The sequence below is a fragment of the Engystomops pustulosus genome, chromosome 5, assembly GCF_040894005.1.
Source record: "Engystomops pustulosus chromosome 5, aEngPut4.maternal, whole genome shotgun sequence".
NCBI classification, from domain to species: Eukaryota; Metazoa; Chordata; class Amphibia; order Anura; family Leptodactylidae; genus Engystomops; species Engystomops pustulosus.
This window is the reverse complement of record NC_092415.1, coordinates 155,776,017-155,802,649: the sequence shown is the minus strand read 5'-3', so window position 1 is coordinate 155,802,649 and position 26,633 is coordinate 155,776,017. Positions and strand designations below refer to the sequence as shown.

At 42.0% G+C, this 26,633-nt stretch overlaps 2 protein-coding genes across 2 annotated transcripts in view; both read right to left on the bottom strand.

The window, feature by feature from the left end:
- Positions 1-10,598, bottom strand: part of GASK1A (golgi associated kinase 1A) — a 76,626-nt gene extending 66,028 nt beyond the window's left edge. The window contains exons 1-3 of the mRNA XM_072153519.1: positions 8,946-10,598; positions 8,184-8,244; positions 2,355-2,415 (exon numbers count right to left, since the gene is read on the bottom strand). Coding sequence (XP_072009620.1) covers positions 2,355-2,415; positions 8,184-8,244; positions 8,946-9,096 — 273 coding nt within the window. The 5' untranslated portion in view covers positions 9,097-10,598. The remainder of the gene's footprint in view (positions 1-2,354; positions 2,416-8,183; positions 8,245-8,945) is intronic.
- Positions 10,599-12,589: 1,991 nt separating this feature from the next.
- Positions 12,590-16,667, bottom strand: RPL14 (ribosomal protein L14). Its single transcript, XM_072153518.1, has 6 exons — positions 16,534-16,667; positions 15,683-15,784; positions 14,912-15,006; positions 13,547-13,646; positions 13,164-13,217; positions 12,590-12,698 (listed from the first exon to the last, which is right to left on the bottom strand). The coding sequence occupies exons 1-6, from the start codon at positions 16,534-16,536 to the stop codon at positions 12,630-12,632; spliced, it is 423 nt and encodes a 140-aa protein (XP_072009619.1). The 5' UTR covers positions 16,537-16,667; the 3' UTR covers positions 12,590-12,629.
- Between the last annotated feature and the right edge of the window lie 9,966 nt (positions 16,668-26,633).

Below are 26,633 nucleotides of genomic sequence, written 5' to 3'. Positions count from 1 at the left end.
GCCACATTCAAAGACACTCAAATCACCTTTCTTCCCCATACTGATGCTCGGTTTGAACTGAGTTGCCGCCATGTGATTGGCTGATTAGAAATTAAGTGTTAACGAGCAGTTGGACAGGTGTACCTAATAAAGGTGAGTGTATATATGGCTGAGGTATATACACTGTATATACATCCCCCATAGACGGCAATGGGCTCACAGGGTCGTACGGAAGTGGCACAGTACCGCACACGTGCGGCACCATACCATTCCCTAGCCGGGAGATAAATAAGACATGCCCTATCTTTCTTCATAAAACGGCGCTGTGCGCCATACATCGCTATGGGGGGGGGGGGGCGGGGTGAGCGGTGCTCCTACCTCCTCCTCTCCCACGTGCCAATGTGTGAATGTAGCCTAAGACGAATATATCTTTGTCAGAAATGTCAAACCATATTCATGAAGGGCTTTAAAACTTGATAGACTTGCTTTTTGTTAGTTTCATTTTGTGACAAAAATGGTGCCAAAAAAAAGTGTTTGGAAACTAGAAGAACAGACAAAGTGTCAGGGTTGAAGAGCTGCGCCAAAATTGAGCATAAAAAGAAAAGGTTATGAGTGTCAGGGAAAAAAGCTAAATTGTGGTGCCAACATATAATAAATATGGCACACATGGCACAGCAACAAAATAAATGCACCCAACAAAAAACTGGTGTAAAGCCAAAAATAATTGCCCCTTGTGCACTTTGGAATGAATATATGAGGTAATTTCCTGCAGCTCTCTATTTTATCACCAGACACCTACAGTGTTCTGGTCAAATTCCATGGATCAAGCCCAGTGGGATGGGAGTCCTTGCATTGTAGTGAATTACCATCTCAGCACTGCTGTTCATCAGCAGACAGAGAATCCTTGTATTATATTTTTCTTATGATGCAAGGACTCCTGTCAACTGCACAGTGCTCAGATCTGACCAGCACATGCGCCCATTTCCACATACTGAGCAAGTCCATGTGTAGTGGGGCTTAAACTGAATGTTTTTTCCAGTCTCCTCAGCGCATCCCACTCCATAACATTTTGCCTATAGTTCAGACACCCTATCTAATGTTACATATTTCCTTAACGCCAAGTTAAGAAGTGGAATTGAAAAAAATTAGTAAATAGTATATTTTTAACATACTTTTTGTGTTGCAATCCACTTCTGGTTTAGAGTTAAAACATGTAAAATACATTCAGACAAGCTCAGAACAGCCTTCTAAAAAAACATGCATAAGTGCTTCCATATGCTTCTAATTTAGAAAATAATACCGTAATTACTCGGATGCCAAATGTACGGAGGCATTCTCCTGAGAAACCCTGTATATAAGCTCCACACAGGGACTTGTGTATTGCCATACTATGCTTCTTGAGGTGTCACACAAAGATGGTCATTCCTCCATATCTAGTAAAGTTTCTTGAAAAAAAAGCTATATTACGATATATAACTGCTAATCTCAGCTCGGGAGAGGAGCAAACTGGACAAACTGTTTAGGAAAGCCAGCTCTGTCCTGGGGGTCTTCTTGCCACAGTGCAGGTGGTAGCTGAGAGGAGGACACTGTGTAAGCTGAAATCTATTCTGGAGAATACTATAGAAAGTCAGCAGTCCTTAAAAGGAGGGGTGCAGTGCTCCCATAGGTCCGGCAAAAAAACTCAAAGTGATACAAAGTAGATTGCAGGCAGCACTCCAAAGTCCAAAAAGTAACTTAAAAGTGAAGTTTGGAGTGCTGCCTTTGTATTCAGGAGAATAGCTCCCATCCAGTGTATTAGCCTGTGGTGGCATTGGGTAGCACCTTCAGTGACCGACCTCTTCACCCCAAGTGTGAGAGAGAGTGTGATTGTAAGTCATTCCTCCTCACTGCCATCAGGCTATTTAACCAACAAGGCCCAACCGGAAGTAACCTGTGCTCAGCACCTAACCAGTCCCTGCAGGTCCCATCCACAGACTGAATATCAAACAATCATAACCATTGCTTGTCTTCTTTTTTTTTTTTGTCTTTTTATCACTTTTTTCTTTTTGTTCATTTATCCCTAATATTATTGTTCTGTCATTGTTTGTACTGTACTCTCTGTACTCTCTCTGCTGCTGTAACGCTGTGAATTTCCCCACTGTGGGACTAATAAAGCACTATCTTATCTTAAATGTTACATATTATAGTGGTAATACAGTAGTATTGTAGTGTATGGGTTTCATTATTGCAGGAAAAATGTGCAGCAGAGACAGCTTTCCGATGTGGATTTTTTATCCATGGAAAATAATTGACTTGTCACATAACGCTGTAAATTCTGGTACGGAATTGCTATTGCTATTGCTATTATTAATTAGTTATTATTATAGTTAACTCACATTTATTGCAGATATTTCAGTGACTGTCTTATTTATCCATGTGTTTGCTGGTGAAATAGCCCTATAAAGAAGGAATAAAGAAGATTAGATTCCCCCTCAGGCAGCTATATGCATGTCATTTCCTGTTGCCTGATAAATTCTGCCACCTTGTGGCTGTTTCTATATATTATTATCAAAATATAGTGCAAATCCGAAGCAGAACTGCAACATACAAGGCATGCAGAATGTTCACTTTTCTGAATTACACACACAAAAAAAAATGAAATACCAGAATTGACATCATCATTTACATTACAATTTTTGCAGGGCAATTCCAAAAACAAGGCCAAAACAGAAGTTGCATAGTTTATTTGACTTTAGGGAAATAATGGGGCAAACTTGTTAAAAGTGTGTCAAGGTAAGGGGTGTTTCCCATAGTCATGAATTATGGACAAATCGCATCATCACAGCAATATGATGCAAGGAGTCCCTGCTTCCCAGCAGAACAGCATGATTACAGGAGGACAAACCGTGCAACTGCAAGGTTCATGATCTACTGATCAACCTCTGAATATATAGGACGCACCAATCTTACACGGCATGAGATTTCTTGCGGTTTCTTGTGACAGTACTAAGCCTTTCTTTGGAGTTTCACTAGCGTGAGATTCATTAAAGTGGCATTAAAGAGTAACTGTAAAGGGTTTTTTCCCCATAAATCAATAGCTCTTGGGATGTAAAACAACTTTGCCTATTATATTTGTTACCTACGTATATTTAGTAGTTGCTTTGCTATAGCCCTTTGTTTTACACTTTGTTTCTGAGTCGGTTTAAGGGAGGGGTGGGGCTGCTGTTCCCTGCTCACAGAGGAGGTCATTTGACAGTGTATGAAGCAGAACTGGATGTGTCCAACACAGTGAATGCAGATATCTCCTGCACAGCATAGTGAGATACATCTCCCTGTTCCCTATCAGTCCCTCCATCTGTGATTCTACAGAACATTCTCTGTCTCTCTATGCATCTCATGCTGCTCCCCTTCCCCCACTTTGTCATAGGCAGTATCAGCTCTGTGTAGATAAGCTATTAATCCTTAGTGCTGACACAGCACAGGCTATAGACTTCATGTACTTATGATTTATTTCACTTATTAGATGTTCCCTGCTCCTCCATGTGATGGAAGCTGCCAGGCTGTCACCATATACATCCTGTATGTGCACTGTGCAGTATTCAATGGATTTACTTGTGGGAAACTAAATGGATTTAATCTTAAATTACTTCGCGATAGAACACAAGGCATCATTGGGCCTATGGGCAAGCTAACCGGCCTCAGCCTGAAGGCAGAGACTGACAGATATTAGTCTCCGCCCACTTCACCTCTACTGAGAGAGATTTTTGTCAAACACTTTCAGAACAGCAAATGCCATAACTTTCGAAAGAATAGGATGAGCAGCACAAAGTAGGTATCCTTCTGTTTGTTCAAAGGTGAAATCACATATAATAATTTGGTAAAATCACTACAGCTTTACAGTTACGCTTTAAATCTCCTTGCATTGCTCTTATGCGACAGTCACATAAAAAGTTGCAAAACATCAAAAGTCGCAGCACATAGACCAAGGAGTGGACTGGTATCAATTTTTGCCAAGATTAGCACCTAAATGCAAAGTTGTAATTCATGAATTCAGCCCTATGTTAAATTATGAATTTGGTGCAAAGTGACTTTGCACTATCATATGTTCATTGGTACAATGGAAAGTTGCAAAATAGCATTTGCAGAACAAATGGACCAAAAACAACACCAAAAATAGATAAAGAAAACGATAATACATCACCCCAGTACTTAACCCCTTCACATTCCAGCTTTTTTGTTAATTTTTTGCTCCCCACCTTCACTAATCTATAACTTTTTCATTTTTCCATGTAAAGAGATGTACATGGGCTTATTTTCTGTGCAACAAATAGTACTTCTTAGTGATGGCATATACTGGGAAGCTGGAAAAAATTTCCAAATGTGGTGAAATAGGCAAAAACGCATTTGTTTCTTTTTCTTGTGGGCTTGGTTTTTATGGCTTTCTATGTGCACTTTAAATGATACGTCTACTCAGGGCCGGCTCTAGGTTTAAGTAGGGCCCTGGCGCCGGTGCCTCAGTGGGCCCCTTTACTATGCCTCCCAAATATGAGTCAGAGAGAGTGACCCGCGACCCACTTTTGCCCCCTCCTGTTACCCCACCATACATTTTTCATGTTACCATGTGTTTTGCTGCTTTTAAAGCCATTTTCTTCATTAATGGAAGCGTAATCTGCTGTGTTTACATTTTCACACCTGCTTACACTTCTAGCAATGAAAAAAAACTCTTTCTAAGTAGCCAAACACATGAAAACACATGTGGTGTTATGCATACATACAAACGTGTGCAGAAAACACTGTGGACCACATTTATCAAAAGTAGTGCACTAAGAGCAGTTTGCCTGTGGAGTGTGCAGGATGCGGCACATTATAGAATACTGCCGCACAGTCTTCATTAATCTGGTACCCCTGAACTTTTCGGGAAGTGTCAACAACCTTTATTGGTGCACTCTTAACTGTGCAACGCAATTCGGTCGTGTTGCAGTAATAAATGTGGTGGAGGGTCCGACTATGCACCGGACGCCCCTTTATGTGCAGAATTTTGTGGTGTGGCGGCTACAGAGCAGCTGCCACACAAAACTGGTGCAGACACTTTATAAATACACATGCAAGCAGTTTCGACATTCAGACAGAAAACTGGCGCAAGCGCTTTAATATATGTGACCCATGTGTGAACGCAGCTTCAGGGTTATTGTTTTTAAGGAATAGGAGGAGGTCAACAGGAAGGGAGACATTGGAAAAGAGGTAGAACAGGTGACACCGGGGTAAAATGGCAGGGGACAGAAAGTGGGCAATAATTTACACTGTAGGAGGGAGAAAATGAATGTCAGACATCAGCAGGTTTTAGACTACTCTGCAAGGATGGACTACAAAAGTAAGAGGTAGGCAGTGGCATGAGAACCTGACTGTCAGGGGCAAGATAGCAAAGGGTTAACTGAACAGACAGAGGCCTGACTCCTACCATGCTGTACTCCGGAGCCTCCTCACACATGGTCATGGGGTCACCATACATCGTTGCAGACAGAGGTGACAAGTTCAGCACATGCTGCCTGTGTCTGCGTCCAGCCTGTCTTCCTTATACAGCAGCCGGCCGACCCCTGAACAGTGGGAGGTTTGCACGCCCCCTACAGGAACCCGGGCAAACGCTGCACAGGCACTGATGATGCAGAGAGTGACTGCTCTCTGCATCATTATTATATCCGTAGGACACAGCTCCCCCGCCTCCAGTGGGCCCTGCCAGCACCAGTGGGCCCCGGCACTTGCCCAGGTATGCCGGGTGCTGACGCCGGCCCTGCGTCTACTTTATTCTTTGGCTAATACCAAATTTATATAGGTTTTATAGTGTTTTAATACATTTTAAAAAATATAAACGTGTACGGAAAAAAAAATTGCTTCGCCATCTTCTGAGCTGAATGCTACAATTTGAGGACAGTATGACCATTTGATCATTTTTCATAATTTTTTTAATGTTTTTTAAAATGGCTAAAAAGTGTCATTTCGGACATTTGGGCACTATTTTACATTTTGGGGGTTCAACGCTGGGAATAACTTTTTATATTTTGAATAGATGTGGTATTTTGGAACATGGGGAGATCTAAGATGTTTGTGATTTTTAGTGTTTATTTTTAGTTTTATTTATTTATTAATTTTTTTTTATCCTCTAGGGGACTTTAACCCTAGACAGTCTTATTGTTCCTACTATATACTGCAATACTACTGTATTACAGTGCATGGCATTTTTACGCACGATTTATCCTTTAAATGCCGCCATCGGCAATCAAATCGGCGATCACCCATGATCATTGCTAGGTGTTAGCGGTGTGTGTTTGCTGCAATATGCAGCAAACACCATGTCTGTATGATGAAGGCTCACCTCAAGACTCCTCTTCCTCCAAGCTTAACAGCTCTATGACGTAACAGTACGGTGTGGAGTTTAAGAGGTTAATCTGGCATACCAGAAGACTGTCTAATTCTATTCTGCACTGGTCTAAAGACAGACACACCTCCCCTAATCACCTGCAGATGATTTAGTGTCACCAAATTACCCTCACCATTTTAAATATACACAGATTTTGATACAGATCAAAATTAGAGGACAACACACAATGTCCCGAATGTCAAGGTCATTGTGTAGTCATGTGTGAATATATCCTACAGTAAAATAGCAGTATTTTGTAAATGGCAGTTCTTACAAAGCACAGAATAAAAAAGTAAATGAGATAATTGTAAAAGAACACTGATCAAAATTACAGATCACTTTCAGATACCTGCAAGTAATTGGTGTTATTCTGGTGCTTAGTGCTCATTATATTACTTATCTGACAACCCCCAATTAACCAGCAGCCAAACTTTCCAGTTTTCACTGACTTTGCAAAAATGGTGTGCCGTTCCCAAGTGACTGAAACCCTCCGGCAGCAGGCTGTCCAGATGAAGACCAAGGGGTCACCCTATTAGCCACAGTTGGTTGTTCCAAAGTCTGTGATTTCTAGAATATTGCATCTCTTTACAACCTCACATACTTACTCAAGTGTTCCAAGAAGGCTGGTCGTCCTCAAAAGACAAAAGTAAGAGAGGACAGGATAATGCGGAGAATCTCCATAGGTAATTGTTTCAATACTACAGCTATCTTATATCCATAAAAGTATTGTATTGGTAAAACAGGTGAAATTGGGGATGTAATTTCACCTGACGAAGGCTCCTGTTCGGAGCCTTGTGTTGTGTTTTACCAATAAAATACTTTTATGGATATAAGATAACCAACGCCTTCATTGAGTGAAGCAGCGCTGTATCTACCAAGACTAACCCTCGTGGACATCTACTTCTCTGCCAAAGTCTGCCATTCTGAATGAACAGACCCTGGTCTCGTGGGCAGCAGCTCCTCTTTCAAACAACAGAACACTTACAATTGTGTGACATGCACAAGGTGAGAGTTTTTCCTTAGCAATTATCATTTTTAATAAGAATTCACTTGAGTCCTTTGCGCTCTTCTACCTCTTCTCTCCACACCGGTCACTGTTGTTGCATGTCCGTGGAGTTCCCTGGCACCCTATTCAACGCCAGTTCGTGCAGTTACTCAATACTACAGCCTGAATTGTCATACAGTGTCTCAAAGAGTCAAGAGCATTTAGACTAAAACCACACTTTGCAGTGACCAAACCTCTCAATGGCAGAAAGAATCTAAAGGATAAACTCACCTTTGCTGAGGAGCATGTTTTGTGGACAGAGGTGTCGTTCATTTACAAACTAGGGAAAGACTGATCCCAGAGTATGTAAAGAAGTTAAAGGTGGTGAAGTGGTGTCATGGTTTGGGAAATTGGACCTCTCATACAGCTACCTGAATGTAAGTGTGTATAAGAACCTTATTCAGCACCATGTGGTAAATTCCTTGCATTTTTGCTGAATCAGCTAGCAATTTTCATGCAAGACAATGCATAGACACACAGAAAAATGGGTAAAGCAGTACCTTGAAACAAAAAATATTTAAACAATGAAATGGCCATCACAGTGTCCTGATCTAAACACAATACAAATCCTCTGGAAAATCCTTGGTGACAAAGTAGACCAAAATTACACCAGAGAATTATGATGTCCTCTGACCACAGATGTGCTAAAGTCATTCCAGTGTTGTCAGTAAGAAGATTATTTTGTTATAATATTTCTTTGTGCTACAGTCATTGCTTTTCTAATTATGATCACTATGTTTTTTGCAAACTGGTAAATAGACTTACTGGTAATTTGGTTTCCATTGGTCCACCTTTAGTTTCCACCTTGTCCCCCATGACAGCCTACCTAGAGATGTAACAAATGAGATGATAATTTTAGGGCGAGATAACAGCTTCTAAAACTTTCTGTCTGAAAGCAAGATCATCCAATCTTTGTAAGTCCCCCCGGTAGTGTTTAGCAAAGGTAGAAGAAAACCAAGTGGCTGATTTGCAAATTTGGTCTAGAGATGCTCCCCGTTTTTCAGCCCATGAGGCTGCCATGGCCCTGAATGAGTGGGCTTTAAGGACTTCAGGGACCGGTCTTTGTTCCACTTCGTAACAGGTTGATATAGCCAACTTTAACCATCTTGCTATGGTCATCTTAGATGCTTTCTTGCCTTTGTTAGATCCCTAAAATTGTACAAACAGAGTCCTTCCTCCATTTTTCTGTTACTTTGATGTACTGTATATCAGTCCTTTTTGCATCTAGGGTGTGCCATTTGGATTCTTTGCAGTTACTTGAATTCTGGTTGAACGATGGAAGGATTAACTTCTGCTGCCTGTGAAAATTAGATATCACTTTAGGAGAAAAAAATTTAGAGAAATGATAATCCTATGTTCCCTATTCTAAGATAGGGCTCATGGACCAAACATGGTCTTGAGTGTTAAGAATCAGATATTTATATCTACCAGTGGCTCAAAGGATCCTTCACAAGGACGTTAAGAACCACGGAAAGATCCCAAGAAAGGCTGAGCCTAGAGGAAGCTTTAATAAAACATTTGACCTACCTGTGTTCCGCAATGTGCGTCGAAGAAGCAGGCCAAGGCTGATACTTGTACTTTCAGAGTACTTGTTTTTAGACCCAGGTCCAGACCAGATTGCAGAAAATTCCAGGATCTGTAAAATATTTGGTTCAAGGAACGACCCTTCAGGATCCATGCTGACAATCTGAGGCTGGCAGGTTTCAGATGCAGAAATGATCCTGTCTTAAAGGTAGAGCAACTGGGTCTGCTAGAGATAATCTCTTCAGGGTTGGATACCAACTCTTTTTTTCATCCAGTCTGTGACTATTGAAATGACATTTGTTCCATCCAAGCAGATCTTTTCTAGTTCTTTTGCTATCAAAGCTATTGGTGGATATGCGTAAGCTAGGTCCATGTCCCACTACAGTAAGCTTTGCTTAGCAGCTGTGAGCAAATGTAGATGTAGAGGCCCGTTTGTTTAGCTGCTAGGGGACCAGGTTCAGTAAGCACATGGCAGGATCTAAAGAGAAGTTGTAGTTGAGGACAGAGGATACCATATTGATCACCATTCTCCAGTACTCACAAATTAAGTAGCAATGCCAAAAAAATGTGTGGGACAGATGCTCCATCTCCTCCACACGTCCAGCGTAAATCAGGGAAGTCAGAATAAATGCAGTGTAGCAGGGCTGGGGTATTATAATTTGAATTGGTTTTCTTTGAATTGTACAGATTGGGACGATTTAATTGCCCTATACTAAATAATCCTCCAGGTCTCCTGAGTTAGCTCTTTACCCAAGTATGTCTTCCATTTCCACATAGTTGTGCTTTGGGGGATCAGGCGGGTAGGTAAAAAATTATATAGTCGAGATGAGGCTTGCCATGGATAGTTCCATTTTGCATAGCCTCTCAAATTCCGTAGGTGTAGGGACCTTAGTGGAGCCATACAGTGAGGTAAGGTATGATTTGATGGGTGCTCAAATCTGGATTGTAGGTCTGGGTTTTTTGGGGTAGAAATTCAACAATCTGCAAAATTATACTATCAATACAAACTTCAATGCGTCACAAGAAAACAAATCTCAAAACCAGGTAAAGTGTTAATTATACGATATTACGACACAAAGATGTGTGTGGTCTTCACGTGCCTGTATGACCTACGTGTCATGCTCCGATGTTGGAGATTGTCTCTGAGGAATCTTCTCCCAGACCTGGACTAAAGCATCCGCCAACACCTGGACTGTCTGGTGCAATGGATGGAGCGACATAGCCCAGATGTGCTCAATCGGAATCAGGTCTGGAGAGCAAGCAGGCCAATCCATAGCTTCAATGCCTTTATCTTGCAGGAACTGGTGACACTCCAGCCACAGGAGGTCTAGCAGTGTCCTGCATTAGGAGTAACCCAGGTCCAACCGCACTAGCATATGGTCCGAGGATCCCATCTTGGTACCTAATTGAAGTTAGGCTCTCTCTGGCAAGCACAGTAAGAGCTGTGGGGTCGTCCAAAGAAATGCCACCCCACACCATAACTGACCCACTGCCAAAACGGTCATGCTGAAGGACATTGTAGGCAGATCGCCTCCAGAATATTATATGTGTTCAGTGTGAACGGGCTTTCATCTAAAGAGCACAGGCTGCCAGTGGCAAATTTGCCAATCCTGGTGTTTTCTGGCATATGCAAAGCATCCTGCACAGTGCTTGGCGTTGAGCCAAACCAAATGTGGAGCTTGGGCCTCATACCAGCCTCTTAAAGTCGGTTTCTAACAGTTTGTGCACATGCACATTTGTTGCCTGCTAGAGGTATTGTTGCATGGCTTGGGCAGTGCTCCTCCCTGCACAAAGGTGGAGCTAGCTGACTGCTTCTGGGTTGTTGGCCTCCTCCGCATCTCCTGGTGTACTGTCTCCTAGGTGCCCCTGTGGACATTAAGCTGACAGACATAGCAAACCTTCTGGCCACAGCTTCATTAATGTGCCATTCTGGAGGAGCTGCACTACCTGAACCATTTGTGTGGGTGGTAGAGTGTCTCATGCTACCATGAGCTTGACAGCACCAACATTGAAAATTTACCAAAACTTCAGCCAGAACGCATAGGTATTGAGAAGTAGCCTGTGGTCCCAACCTGCAGAACCACCCCTTTATTTTGAGTGCCTTGCTAAATGCCAATAATTTCCACCACAGCATGTGAAATTGATTGTCAGCATTGCTTATGTGGAAAGTTTGATTGAGGGTGTGGTCAGACCTTGCAGTTAAAACTTCACCTCTATATTTGAGGCGGTTTTAGGTGCAAAGACATGACCTATATGTGTAAATTTGATTTTGAAGGGGAAACCTATACAATAAATGTACTTACCCTGTTGAGTTAATGTCCAACTTGTTAAAATAAGAAACTGCACCCAAAACCTCAGTACTGATTATGATGCAGTTTCAACTGATACACGTGACCGCACCCGAAGGGTGGAGTTTTGAACACTTTTTGGCCTGTTTTTAAATAGTCCATCAAAAAACGCATGCGTTTTGACCAGTATGAATGAAGATAATTGGTCAAACCTGTCAAAAACTGATGCGTTAACCCGTGCATTTTTTGAAGGACTGCTTAAAAAAGGGTCAAAAACACATTCAAAACGCCACATGTGGCATCTCCCTAAGGGTATGTTCAAATGTTCAGTTTTTCAGACGCAGTTTTTGATGCCCAAATCAAGAGTAGAGACAATTTAGGAGGAGTAGTACTTCTTAATGATAAGTCCTCCCCCATTATGATCCACACCTGCTTTTGGCTTCAAAAATTGCATCTGAAAAACTGAACACGTGGCTGCACCACAATTCACATCGGTGATTTATAACTGAACCCATTTTGGCTTATGGACACAGATTGATTTACAAAGGCCTCAGAACTTTACAGCAGGCTCGTAACCACAGACAGCAATGGTCTGGAGCCAACTCAACAAGGTCTATTGAGTTTTCTATGCACACACTCTGTACACATAGGAGACTTATATATCATTACTAAATGCAAGTGTTTCCTGTAATAATCTTGTCTAAATTTGTAAAATGTTTGACTACGGCACAGAAAACTCCTACAGAATTAGCAAATTTTAAAGTTATTAAGGTGAATCTAGTGACTGTGGTAATCTGTTATCCAAGGCCTTTTGTCTTCTAAAATAATGCTAATAAGTGTGAAGGGCCCCTGTGTGTGTTACTAGAATCCCTTCGTGCTGCAGATTCAAATGCTGTTACACTGTGCAAGGAGCACCTCCGCCTCCCACTGCATGCCTGATGTAATCTCACTGCAGCAGAGGGAGGTGGAAGCACTGGGAAATCAGAGGGAGAATGAAACAGCAACAAGGAGGGGCCCAATTAAACACACAGGAGTCCTTCAGGCTCATTAGCATAATTGTAAAGCTGCTTCTAGAAGGCCATGATCAATTACCACAGTCATTGTGCCTTGATCTACAAGCAAGTGTTTAAGGTTTATCACGACAGATTAGCAACCACAATGAAAATTGCAGTTGTACTTTATGTATATTTTTTCAATAAAACTATTAACAAAAGCAGTATTTTCTGAAGACACTTAGTTTAAAATAGGTTTGCAAAAACTGAAGAGAAATGTCCAGATTACAATTAAATAGATATGCTGTAGATAAGTGCAGCATCTGAATAAACCATTACTGTAAAAACAACAATGTGAATGCAGATAGATGTAGAAATCATGTGTTTATTTGCCCAGGAACAGAAACTTATGCTTTAGTTTGCTTAGTAGCCTCCTTAACAAGCTTCTTCATTTCATGTCTGATGATCTTGTTCCTCTGTGAAAAGGACAGAAAAAAAAAAAAATAAGTCAGACAAAATGTTACAAGCTAGTAAATAACTATAAAGCCTTGGTGCTAGACTACACATGGGAGCCTCACTACAATGCAACTAATTATTATGCTAAAAAACAGCTGCCTCTACTACATGACACGTTTATTGATTTCACTTATACAGTGTCCATTGCCTTACAGCCAGGAAGGGACATCCCAACACGACTCTTATTAATTCTAGTCTATTTTAGCCAAATGTAAATCTCCCAGAATATAAAAGGACATAATTGGGAACCTGTCAGCGCCATTACAGTCTGACTGGCGTTTTAGACCTAAATTCTAACTATACAGTTTATTAAAAGTAGTTGGATGTGATATTTGGTAGTATGTGGTGACATTAGTTATGGACTTTATAGGTAATCTTTTATCCTTATTTAGTACAGTGTTGCATAAATTCCTACATAAACTTACCATTTTCTTTGCCTTCATGACCTTGTAACGCTCAAAGTCTGTCATCTTTGCCTTCTGCAGAAAAGTAGAATTACATTGATAAGCTACCATAAGCAGGTTATCCATCAGATTTTGCAGTGGCCAAACACAACCAAAAGCAGATCAACTTAGGTCAAATTTACACCAGTACCAGGGGTTATGCTCTTCTAAAACAGAGTAACATAAATTAAACCACCTGTCTGAAGACGACAGAAGGTGAACACTTATTTAAGGCAGAAACCTGTCATAATGGAACCTGATGTATGTACAAGTCCCCTTAGTCTTCATGATTTAAGAGACAACTCCGCCCCATCATTCTAGAGAACTACGCACCACTAAATGTAAGATTTTAACAGAAAACTTACCCTCTTTCTGGCATCAATTTTCTTAGCCCAGTTTGTTTCGGCCCATTTTTCATTGATCTTCTCCTTCTCCCAAGCAACGCGTACACATTTTTGGCGGGCGCTAAAATTATAAAAAGGCGTTTTAATCTCTAATAAGAAATGGAAAGATTTTTTTTAGGGCACTAGCCAACATTTGAAGGGAGCCTTTTAGGGTAAAAAACCCCACTCACAGGGGTTCGCTGCAGGTGACATGGGCAAGTTTAAAGAAAATGAGTCATCACGAGTCACCCCCCTAAAAACTAACACCAATGTCTGCAAATACTAAGGTTTAGGCCAATTTATGAATGCAAATTTGGTGGGGAAATTTAGAGCACCCACGACTCTGCTCTTGCAATAGCCATAATCATGCTTTTTGGATGTCAAACATGACGCCATAGTTCAGGAACCACATTGCAACGGCTGCTGCTAGGTTGTTGCTAGGCAGAAGCACCTAAGGCTTTTCTGTATACATGTACATTCACATGACGGTAGGGAGAAGTATGGACGGTGGCAAGCTTGCAGCCGTACATATGTCCCTCATTGACTGGCAATGGGGGCATGGAGCGATACGGTGCCACACGTGTGGACACGTTTTATCTTTCCCCGTGTTACGGGCCATATGCTGTGCATTTCCACGGAAAGGAGGGGGGGACTTAAACTTGCGGGCATATGTGCAGTGTGCATGGAAAGTACAGCTGGTGACCCTACTCCTGCGTGTGCCTTGTTTTTTTTTACCTTTTACTTCACCCACATTTCATTAATATATAGCCATTTAACCATTAAAATACTGCATGGTGCTTGTATGTTTGGGCCATAATCTTTTTTTTGTATACATGTTTATTTCTACTAGCCCCATGAAGTTATTATGGTGTTCCATCAACAGTTGTACTTTGCCCAATTTTTGAGGAGATCAAAATTGTATTTGTCTATAGCCTAGCACAGTGGTGGCGAACATATGGCACGGGTGCCAGAGGCGGCGCTCAGAGCCCTTTCTGTGGGCACTTGGGCCATCGCCCCAGCACACCAGACAGAACTCAAAGAATCTTCCTGCAGTTGCAAGTCACTTAAAAAATGCTGCCTTCAGAAATATTTTGATACTTGCGATAAATAAGGGGGGTTTGGGTTGTAGTTTGGGCACTCAGCCGCTAAAAGGTTTGCCATCACTGGCCTAGCAGATCAGCATAGAAACAGTCATTTATCTACAAAACATTTCAGGAAATCACAATGCAATACCGCATGCAATAAAAAAAATAAATAATGTCAGGTGTTAATTATGAGAAGTTTACACAATCAGAAATTTTCACTTGGAGGCCATATAAATAAGTAAAGAAGGAACATTGTACATACCTGTGGGGAAACTTGATGACAAAGTCTGTAAGCTGCATGCATTTAAAGGGCATGGCTTGCCTCCTCACACCAGAGCAGGGTCCATCAACAAGAGCCTGTAAAGACATGAGGACACATACAGGAAAATTAACCCAAGTGAAGGTTGAAGAGCACCTAAAAACTCTTGAGACTGAATTTTTCTTTTTCCAAAAATTAAATAAAAAGCCGGCAATAGTAAACTTATACAAAAAGACTCTTCATCCTGCAGTGACCAGTCTATGGGGAAGCCTTCAGTGATACAATCACTTACAGATGCAATTAACTCTTTCCATACCTAGAAAACCTTTCCCTACTTAGAAAGTCTAAGTAGTTAAGACTGTCCAGTGACAAGATTTAAAAGTCATCAGACACAAGTTCCTTTAACTCTCAGCAGTGGATACAGGACAGAAAGTTGATTTACACAAACTGCTTAAATATGAAAAAAAAGTAAGGGGGAAGTAGGAAAAATTTCTTTCAGTATAAAACCAATTTTACTGGGATTTGTAAGTCAAAACTGTATATTTTAGAATTATAGCTCCAGACAAAAATTGTTTTCGCCACAGTGAGAGCCTTTCCAGAGGTCACAGTGGGCAGTGGGGTCCGTCTTTAACTAAGGGTCATCCGTAAGTCGAGTGTCGTTAATTAGGGGACCGTTTTATGCAGTTTAGCCAAGTTTTTAGTAACCCTGAAACCATGTCCATACTAATGTCACATTAACATTATTGCGAGTAGACAGAAGCCATCAATATTTACCCTGTTCTGATCAATGACATCAACAATTGCCACTAGTTTGCCAGCATGGGGGCCGAAGGAGATGTAGGCAATACGGCCAACCTGGACATAGCGCTTGTACACCTGCAAGGGAGACAAAGTGTTAAGTTAAGTGTCCGATATACAAGACAAACTTTTATCCACAGGAATCCAAGGGCAAATAAAACTAAAATAGCTATATGAAATAAATGTACAGAGTCATTCCTCAACATCTGTCAAAAGGTGGGACACCCCTCCCCCCCATCCAGTACACATCACAAACTGACATGGTGATAACTATACATGCCACCTTTATTACAAACTCATGAACAGGCAGCCCCTGACCTCCAGATACACAGTATTTCACTAGTGACCAGCAGGGCAGTGCTAATGTCTCATAGAACCCTCCTCCATACATCACACAGTGCATGGCTATGGATGACTGCCTCTGTTCATTATACATAAAGCTTGGAACTCCAATAACTTTATAAAACATACAATGTGATTGGCCTGTCCTGGAGGGCTACAGCCCCCGCTGCCCGGTACAGTGCGGAGGAGCAGGCACAGGGGAACCCAGCTGTACACGGCACTAGGCCCGGAGCACAGGGCGCCCTCTCCCTGCAGGGTCTACCCCCATGTTACAGGATGAATACCACGCGCACTGGCGGCAGTACTGACACCCGGGATCCATGCGGCCCCGGCCTCTCCTCACCACCGCACACATCGCTATAAAACACACCGGGACAGATAGCGCGACAGCTTCTCATTGCCCAGAAAAACAACAAGGACTTCAACACCAGCCAGGACCTGCTCAAACAGCGCAGCATGGCAGAGCACAGCAGCACCCTACTCACCATGATGGCGGCGGCGAGCAGAAAGGAAGAGGCCCCGGCAACGCTTTCCGGATAACCCAGGAAATAGGACCAATGAACGAAGAGGAAAGAAATGACGTCACCTATACTAGTAACAAACTGGCAGATTAGAAGAGTAGGGCGGAAGTACACCCATGGTGTTACATGATTGGTTTATATGTGGCTAGTTGAACCTATGGTATTTTCGTTTACAGGGTAACATCGTGTGATTAATTTACTGCAAATATTAAGACGCGTTTCTGGGCTATGGAAACATGGACGCCGATGCAATTCACTGAGAAGTAGTCATGAAAGACCTTTCAAATTATGCAGAGAGATGCATCCATCTAATTCAACCTTTTTATGCTGTGGTCCCTTTATTTTTTTGTGTTTCCTTTTTATCTCTCCAGTGACGCAGCCAGTTTATAGCTTAAAGGAAACCTACCACTTGAAGTGGCAGGTTTAAGAAGAAAACACCGAGCACCAGCTCAGGGTGTTGAGGGATATTGTGCATTATTCTCATAATAAAATACATTATTAATTTTATTCTTGATGATATTTTTTGGCTCTCTTTTTGGGTTATTGATTGTATTTTTGTTGAGAGTTATAGTGATATTCTATGAGGCTCCCTTTTCTTCTATTGGTTTTTGAGCTGGTGCCGGAGCTTATTTTTGTTAGTGTTTTAAACCGCTGTATCGCGTTTTAAAACACTTTTTAAACTTTATAGCCGGCGCAGGGAGGTACGCGCTCGGCGCTTACCATGTGCGCGGCTCTCCTTCACTTCCTATGTAGCCGCGCGCACGGTAAGCGCCGAGCGCGTACCTCCCTGCGCCGGCTATAAAGTTTAAAAAGTGTTTTAAAACGCGATACAGCGGTTTAAAACACTAACAAAAATAAGCTCCGGCACCAGCTCACCCTGAGCTGGTGCTCGGTGTTTTCTTCTTAAACCTGCTATTTCAAGTGGTAGGTTTCCTTTAAGGCTCAGTCCCATTTTTTGGATTCTGACTTGCACCTCTTTATATGCACTGGGTGCACTATTTTAGTGTTTCTTATTCTACATATGTCTTGTCTTTGTTATTCAACTTTATGGCTTCATAATAAACTTTTGTATTGCATATTTTGCATCCATCTGTTTTCTTATTGATTTTCAACTTTTGAACACTGTTACTTATCAAAACGATTCTGAGTGTTTTTCCCTCACATGTTGTTCTTCATTTTAGTGGTACATTTTGGCTGATAAGTTTTGCGTTTATTTACAAAAAAAAAAGACAAAAATTAAGAATTTTTAGCAAAAATTGCCATTTTCGAAATTCTAAATAATTGTGTTTTCAGGCAGATAGTTTTAGCACCTAAGTACCGTATATACTCGTGTATAAGCCGAGTATATACACGAGTCAATACTTTAAAAACCCCCACAAAGCTGGGCTGGCTGTATACTGCAGGGAGCAGGCTGGGCTGGCTGTATACTGCAGGGGGCAGGCTGGGCTGGCTGTATACTGCAGGGGGCAGGCTGGGATGGCTGTATACTGCAGGGGGCAGGCTGGGATGGCTGTATACTACAGGGGGCAGGCTGGGCTGGCTGTATATTGCAGGGGGCAGGCTGGGCTGGCTGTATACTACAGGGGGCAGGCTGGGCTGGCTGTATATTGCAGGGGGCAGGCTGGGCTGGCTGTATACTACAGGAGGCAGGCTGGGCTGGCTGTATACTACAGGGGGCAGGCTGGGCTGGCTGTATACTACTGGGGGCAGGCTGGGCTGGCTGTATACTACAGGACGCAGAATGTGCTGGCTGTATACAACTGGGGGCAGGCTGGGATGGCTGTATACTAGAGGGGTCAGGTTGGGCTGGCTGTATACTACTGGGGGCAGGCTGGGCTGGTCGTATACTACTGGGGACAGGCTGGGCTGGCTGTATACTACAGGGGACAGGCTGGGCTGGCTGTATACTACTTGGGGCAGGCTGGGCTGGCTGTATACTACTGGGGGCAGGCTGGGCTGGCCCCCGGGGTACTGGAGGGGCCCACTCGGGCCCCCGGATCAATTGTACCAGTGTCGCTATAAGACACTGGTACAATTGATCACCATCCGGATCGATCACTTTTCTGCCTCTATGTTGCGCTGGTCGGGAGCGCAGCATAGAGGCAGAATCTAAAACTCACCTGTCCCGGTTCCCATGACGCGGCACTCCGCAGGGTATGCGACAGCTCTGAAGCCGGCGCACCTGATGACGTCATCGGATCACGTGTGCCGGCTTCAGAGCCGGCGCGTACGGGAGGCCCAGGCTGAAGACAGCTGCAGGCGCTGCTCTGGGGGAACCAGGAAAGGTAAATAATTTTTTATTTACTGGAGGAGAGTCAGTGTGTATACAGGGGGAGAGGGGGGGGGGGTTAGTGTGTCAGCAGGAGGGGTCATTGTGTCCACAGGGGGAGGGGGGGGTTCAATGTGTCCGGAGGGGGGGGTTCAGTGTGTCCGCAGGGGAGGGGGGGGGTTCAGTGTGTCCGCAGGGGAGGGAGGGGGGTTCAGTGTGTCCGCAGGGGGGGGGGGGTTCAGTGTGTCCCTGGGGGGTAGGGGGGGGGTCAGTGTGTCCCCGGGGTCAGTGTGTCCGCAGGGGGAGGGGGCGCAGTGTGGCCACTGGAGGGCGGCCCATGGAGGGGCCCACTAAGGCTCTGTCGCCCAGGGGCCCACTACAACCTGGAGCCGGCCCTGCTACGGGGGGCAGGCTGGGCTGGCTGTGTACTACAGGGGACAGGCTGGGCTGGTTATATACTACAAGGGGCAGGATGGCTGTATACTACTGGGGGGGGGCTGTAACCAATGCATTTCCCACCCTCGGCTTATATTCGAGTCAATAGGTTTTCACAGTTTTTGGTGGTAAAATTAGGGGTCTCCGCTTATACTCAGATCAGCTTATACTCGAGTATATACGGTAAGTTGCTGAATAACATTTCCCTTATGTGTACTTTAAATTTTCATAATTTTTTAAATGTTTGCATAATTTATTTTGATGTCCCGTTGCTTACAAATCGAATATTTTAAGTATTTTCAGAATCTACTATTTTGGGGATAAATAAAGTTTTGAATGAAATTTTACATATTTAGCATTAAAATCACCCTACATAATCAACCCTTTTACAAATCTGCACCCCTCAAACTATCAGAAGCAGCTTTTAGGAAGATTGTTAACCCCTTGAGCTCTTCATACTAATTGAATCAAAATGGAGGTGAAATTTAGAATGGTCAAATTGTGCCGGTTATACGTTCATTTAGCTCTAAAATGTATACATTTCCAACATATAAAAAGAGAAAACCCATCTTAAAATATGGCTGTTACTTGTTTTATGGCCGTACAGCGAGGCGCAGAAGGGAAGGAGCGCCCTGCAGATGCCAGGATTTTAGTTTCCTCATTCGCCCCTTTTGTAGGCTATAAACTTTTAGCTTTTTCATATTGGGGCCATATGATGGCATTTATTTTGCAGGATGAGATGCTTTTTCCAGTGTTACCATTTTGGGGTTGGTATCCCCTATTGTTGAAAATTTATGACCTTTTTTTGAGGTCAGGAGTAGAAAAGCATCAATTCTGTACTGGATTTTTTTCTTTTTTTTTTCATGTTCACCGTTTAGCATAATAATCATGTTATCTTTATTCTATAGTTCGATACGATTACGGGGATACCAGACTTGAATATTTTTTCTTATGTATTACTAAATTTGCCAAATAAAACCCTAATGTGGGAAAAATCGATCATTTTTGCATCGCCGTCTTCCAAGTGGCATAACATTTTTATTTTTTTTGGCTACAGAAATGGTTGATGGCTTGTTTTTTTTTTTGCGGGACATGTTGTACTTTGCAACAGTGTCATTCTGGAGTACATATGTTTTTTTGATTGCTTTTGATTGCATTTTTTGTGGGATTAAATAGGTAAAAGTCATAATTTATGGCAGTTTTTTTACGGCATTCATCGTACGGCATTTACTTTTAATTACAGACGCAGTGATATTATATATGTGGGGTTTGTGTTATGATTTAGACTTTTTTTGTTATATGTCTCTTTATATGTTATGAGGATTATGGGCATTTTTATTTATTTATTTATTTATTGAATACATTTTTTTTTATTATTTCCACAATGGGACATGAACAAGCAATCATCTGATTGCTTGTTCATGATAATACTCTGCAAAACTGATGTATTGCAAGGTATTAGCAGTGTCACCCTCATCGGGCCCCAGGGCTGCCATAGCAATGATCGGCGCCCCCCAAAAACGGCGTGGAGGGTGATCGTGGGGGAAAGACCCCCAAAGGCATGTTAACCAGTTCGCGCCCGCCCGCCGTGTATTCACGAAGGCGGTCGGGTCGCGCAGCATGGAGAGGGCTCACGGGCTGAGCCCTCTCCATAGCCGGTAAGTCTTTGCTGCATATTGCAGCAAAGGCTTACCGGTAACGGTGTTTACCGGTAACAGTGTTTTCACAGCGATGCCTGCTGCCGGCAGCCTCAAAAAGATAGCGGCGCATGGGTCCGTCTCCATGGTAGCCTCGGGTCTTACGAAGACCCGAGGCTATTTCGTTTTAACCCCTTCATTGCAATGTGCTGATAGCACATTGTAATGAATGAGGAGGAAAATCCCCATATACTGCCATACTGTAGTATGGCAGTATATGATAGGATCGATCAGACAACCTAGGGTTAAAGTACCCTAGAGAGTCTGAAAAATAGTAAAAATAAAAAAAAGTAAAAAAAAAAATTATAATAAAAAAAACTAAAATTTCAAATCACCCCCCTTTCCCTAGAACTGACATAAATATAAATAAACATAAACACATTAGGTATCGACGCGTCTGAAAATGCCCAATATATCAAAATATGATAACGGTTTTTCAATACGTTTAACCCCGTAACGGAAAATAGCGCCCAAAGACGAAAATGCCACTTTTTTGCCATTTTGAAAAATATAAAAAATCTATAAAAAGTGATCAAAAGGTCGTACAGTCCTAGAAATGATATAATTGAAAATATTATCAAATTTTGCAAAAAATGACATCACCCACAGCTCCGTACACCAAAGTATAAAAAAGTTATTAATAACTTTTGTTCAGGAGGTTTTAATTTTTGTAAATGTATGAAAACATTATAAAACCTATAGAAATTTGGTATCCCCTAATCGTACTGACCCAAAGAATAAAGTAGACATGTCATTTGGGGTGCTCAGTGAAAGACGTAATATCCAAGCCCACAAGAATATGGTGCGAATGGTTTTTTTCAGCATTTTCACTGCATTTGGAATTTTTTTCCCGCTTCCGAGTACATGGCATGGAATATTTAATACCATCACTATGAAGTGCAATTTGTTACGCAGAAAGCAAGCCATCACACAGCTCTTTACGTGTAAAAATAAAAAAGTTATAGATTTTTGAAGGTGGGGAGTGAAAAATGGACATGAAAAAACAGGAAAGGGCCCTTAACCGGTTAAATGTCACGGTCATGTCATGCTTATCCCAGGTAGATTACCACTGACATCCCGCGACTCCCGAACCTGCATTGGCTCAGCGCTAATAGTGGGAGCTTGCGCAGTACTTGTATGGCGTTGAGCGCTAAGGGGTTAAAAGCCATAATTGTTTTATTTTTCACTTTAGAGAGCTGTATGAGGGCTTGCTATATGGCCAGCGGCACACGTGGCGTTTTGAACCCATTTTTGGGCCGTTTTTAAGCAGTCCATTAAAAAATGAATCAGTTTTTAACCAGTTTTACCAATTATCTTAATTAAAACGGGTCAAAAACGCATTTTTAATGGACTGCTTAAAAACGACCCAAAAAACAGGTTCAAAATGATGGCCTTTGCAGGACACATTGGGGGATAATTAGCACTTTAAAATATCCCCCACTAATATCTAATAAGATGCTCCGGCCTCTTAGTACATACAGGTGCAGTCACCGCCAGGTTTGACCTGTTAACACTAAGTCTGGCCTGGCAGAGATTATTGCTATAGTCCCATCAAGGTCAAGAAAGAGTTTGTCAGCAAAGAGTTTGTATGTTTTCTCTGTGTTTGCATTGGGTTTCCTATGGGTCTTCTGGTTTCCTCCCACACTCCTAAACATACTGGTAGGTTGTTAGCCCCATGTGAACAGGGACTGATTTGGCAAACTCAGAGCAGTGCTGCGTAATCTGTGTGCGCTATATGAATAAAGGCAGCCCCGGCTCCAGCACCCGGCATACTTGGGCAAGTGCCGGGGCCCAGAGAGCTGCCGGGGGCCCACACACGCTGAGCACATGTTCACTCTTCACTTCCTGTGAGGACAAGCTGTGCACCGTTTCTCCCCTCTGGGACAAGGCACAGCACAGGTAGAGACTACAGAGCTGCCTGTGTGATGCAGCACATTACAGGTTAATCCCCCCTCCTCCTCCCCCCATCTCCTCTTCACATGGAGCTGCAGTAAAGCAGAAATCTGTCAGCTCAGAGATCAGGACGAGGAGGAGGAGGAGGAGAAGCCTGAAGACTCCTCTATGTGATACCAGGGCTGCTGCAGACACCACAGGGTATGTGACATGTATGGATGTGTATGACTAATCCATACAGTGAGTGAATTGTATGTGTGATGATGTGTTTGCTTGCATGTGTGTCTGCATGTATCTGTCTGTCAGTGTGTGTGTGCCTCCATGCTTTTCTGTACCTGTCTGCATGTATATATGTCTTGCTGCATGTGTGGATGAGTGGATGTGTGAATGATATGAATCATCCAAATATACATGAGAAGCAGAGAGGGTTCTGTGTCAGTGATGTGTAGTATGAGGTTACACAGCAGCTCAGGTGTGTATTATGAGGTTCTGCAGCAGCTCAGGTGTGTATTATGAGGTTCTGCAGAAGCTGAGATGTGTATTATGAGGTTCTGCAGAAGCTGAGGTGTGTATTATGAGGTTCTGCAGCAGCTGAGGTGTGTATTATGAGGTTCTGCAGCAGCAGTGATGTGTATTATGAGGTTCCGCAGCAGCTAAGCTGTGTATTATGAGGTTCTGCCGCAGCAGTGATGTGTATTATGAGATTCCGCAGCAGCAGAAGTGTGTATTATGAGGTTCTGCAGTGTTGAGGTGTGTATTATGAGGTTTTGCTGCAGTTGAGGTGTGTATTATGAGGTTCTGCAGCAGCTGAGTTGCAGTTTCAGTTTTATTACTTGGCCTAGTGGAGGGGAACACATTTTTAGGTTCGCCCTGTTGGTTAAATAACCTCAAAACTGCCCTGACCATGACACGGCTGTTAGGGGATGATAAAATGGGGAATATTTCAGGCAATAGGAGACCATTTTAGTTTTTGAATTTTTAATGCTGGCACTGCAAAGGGGCCCACTTAAGCTCTGTCGCCCAAGGGCCTACTGAAAACTGGAGCCGGCCCTGAATAAAGGAATTATTACTATAGTCTCTGCAGGTTTTCCAACAGACTATAGTAAATGAGGTGGTTTGGGGCATTTATGCCCTAGCTCACCCACTGAATGCCCTGCTCTCTGCCTCGACACGCCCAACGTTGTGTTTAGGTCATAAAACATTCAAACTGGAGGAGTTTTATGTGTCTTCTCCACCAGAAAACTGTTGGAGAAAGCAAAATAAATCTGCCACGTTATCCTTCCAGTGGCAGCTTTTAATGTAACATGCAATATACTGGCAATGTTCCAAATGCGGTGAAATTGACAAAAATGCAGTATGGCAATATATGTGCATTTTACACATCATCTATTACAACGTGCAAATTGCACATTGTAATAAAAGGTTTAAAACAGCAGCTTTGCCTGGTAACACCCGGTGTGTGTTTCTGCAATATGCAGCAAACACCCACCTTGTATGGAGAGTACCCATACACACGCTGTTTAAGTGTGACATACTATTAAGTCACATGTCGTTAGGGGGTTAAACAAATATATCAGTGATAGAATCAGTGAATATAATTTTAAACATACACAGAGTTAAAAGATAGGACAAAAACAACTATAAAAGAATACACTAACTAGAAAAGCCCAATAGATGGCGATATGTCTGCTATATTGAATAGGGCTGCCACTAGGAATTTCTGGGCCCCTGACCGGCAAATTTTGTGGGCAAAAATTATGTGCGCTGCTGCTCTACTTTTCTTATTATAAATAATGGAACAGAACGATGGAGGGTGCGATGGAGAGGTGAAATGTGCTTTACGTATATATAAAAATATCTCTTATAAATAATTACCTATGCACCAATAAATGCCCTGCTCTATATAGGCATAAAAATATACACACATATTACTACAAATAACCATTAACCCCTTAAGGACGCAGCCATTTTGTAGCTTAAGGCTCAGCCCGATTTTTTGGATTCGGACTTGCTTCGCTTTATATGGTTATAACTTTTGAACACTGTTACTTATCAAAACGATTCTGAGATTGTTTTTTCCCCACATGTTGTACTTCATTTTAGTGGTAAATTTTGGCAGATAAGTTTTGCGTTTATTTACAAAAAAAAGAAAATATGATAAATTTTTTGAAAAATTTGCCATTTTCGAAATTCTAAATCATTGCGTTTTCAGGCAGATAGATTTACCACCTAAATAAGTTGCTGAATAACATTTCCCATTTGTCTATTTTACATTTTCATAATTTCTGAAATGTTTGGATAATTTATTTTGATGTCACGCGGCTTACAAATAGAATATCGCTTTTCCAGATTTTCAGAATTGACTATTTTGGGGATAAAAACAGTTTTGAATGAAATTTTACATATTTAGCATCAAAAAACCCTATATAACCAACCCATTTTCAAATCTGCACCCCTCAAGCTATCAGAAACAGCTTTTACGAAGATTGTTAACCCCTTGAGATCTTCATAGTAATTGAATCAAAATGGAGGTAAAATTTAGAATGGTCATATTGTTCCCTTATACGTTCATTTAGCACTAAAATTTACACATTTCCAAAATATAAAAAGAGAAAACCCACCATACAATTTGTTCTGCAATTTCTCCTGAGTACAAAGACCCCCCACATGTGGCCGTAACTTGTTTTATGGGGGCACAGCGAGGTGCAGAAGGGAAGGAGGGCGCTGCAGCTGCCAGGATTTTAGTTTCCTCATTGGCCCCTTTTGAAGGCTATAAAATTTTTGCTTTTTCGTTATTGGGGCCATGTGATGGCATTTTTTTTGCGGGATGAGATGCTTTTTCCATTGTTACCATTTTGGGGTTGGTATCACCTATTGTTGAAAATTTAGGAACTTTTTTTGAGGGCAGGAGTACAAAAGCATCAATTCTGTACTGGATTTTTTACTTTTTTTTTTTTTGGTGTTCACTGTATAGCCTAATAATCCTGTTATCTTTATTCTATGGGTTGATACGATTACGGGGATACCAGACATGAATATATTTTCTTACGTTTTAATAAATTTGTCAAACAAAACCCTAATGTGGGGAAAAATCTATCATTTATGTATTGCCGTCTTCCAAGTGGCATAACATTGTTACTTTTTTGGCTACGGAGCTGGTTGATGGCTTGTCTTTTGCGGGACATGTTGTACTTTGCACCAGTATCATGTCTGAGTACATATGGTTTTTTGATCGCATTTTATAGCATTTTTTGTGGGATTGAAAAGGTAAAAATCATAATTCTTGGAGGGTTTATAACAGTTTTTTTTTACGGCGTTTATCGTGGGGGTTCAATAATGATTTACTGTTATTCTACGGGTTGTTACGGACGCGGTGATACTATATATGTGGGGTTTGTGTTATGATTTAGACTTTTTTTGAGTTATATGTCTCTTTATATGTTTTGGGAGTTTGGGGAATTTTTAGTGATTTATGACTTTATTTTTTTATTGAATAACTTTTTTTTTTTTTTACTTTTTCACTTTTATACCATGGGACATGAACAAGCAATCTTCTGATTGCTTCTTCATGATAATATTCTGCAATACTGATGTATTGCAGAGTATTATCAGTGTCAGCCTATACACTTGCATAGGCTGGCACTGTGCCAGTAAGATGACGTCACAGACGCCATCTTACTGGCAATTCTTGCAAGTAACTCTGGGGTCCAGATCCCTATAGCAACGATCGGCGCCCCCCGAAAACGGTTCGGGGGGGGCGATCGTGGGGG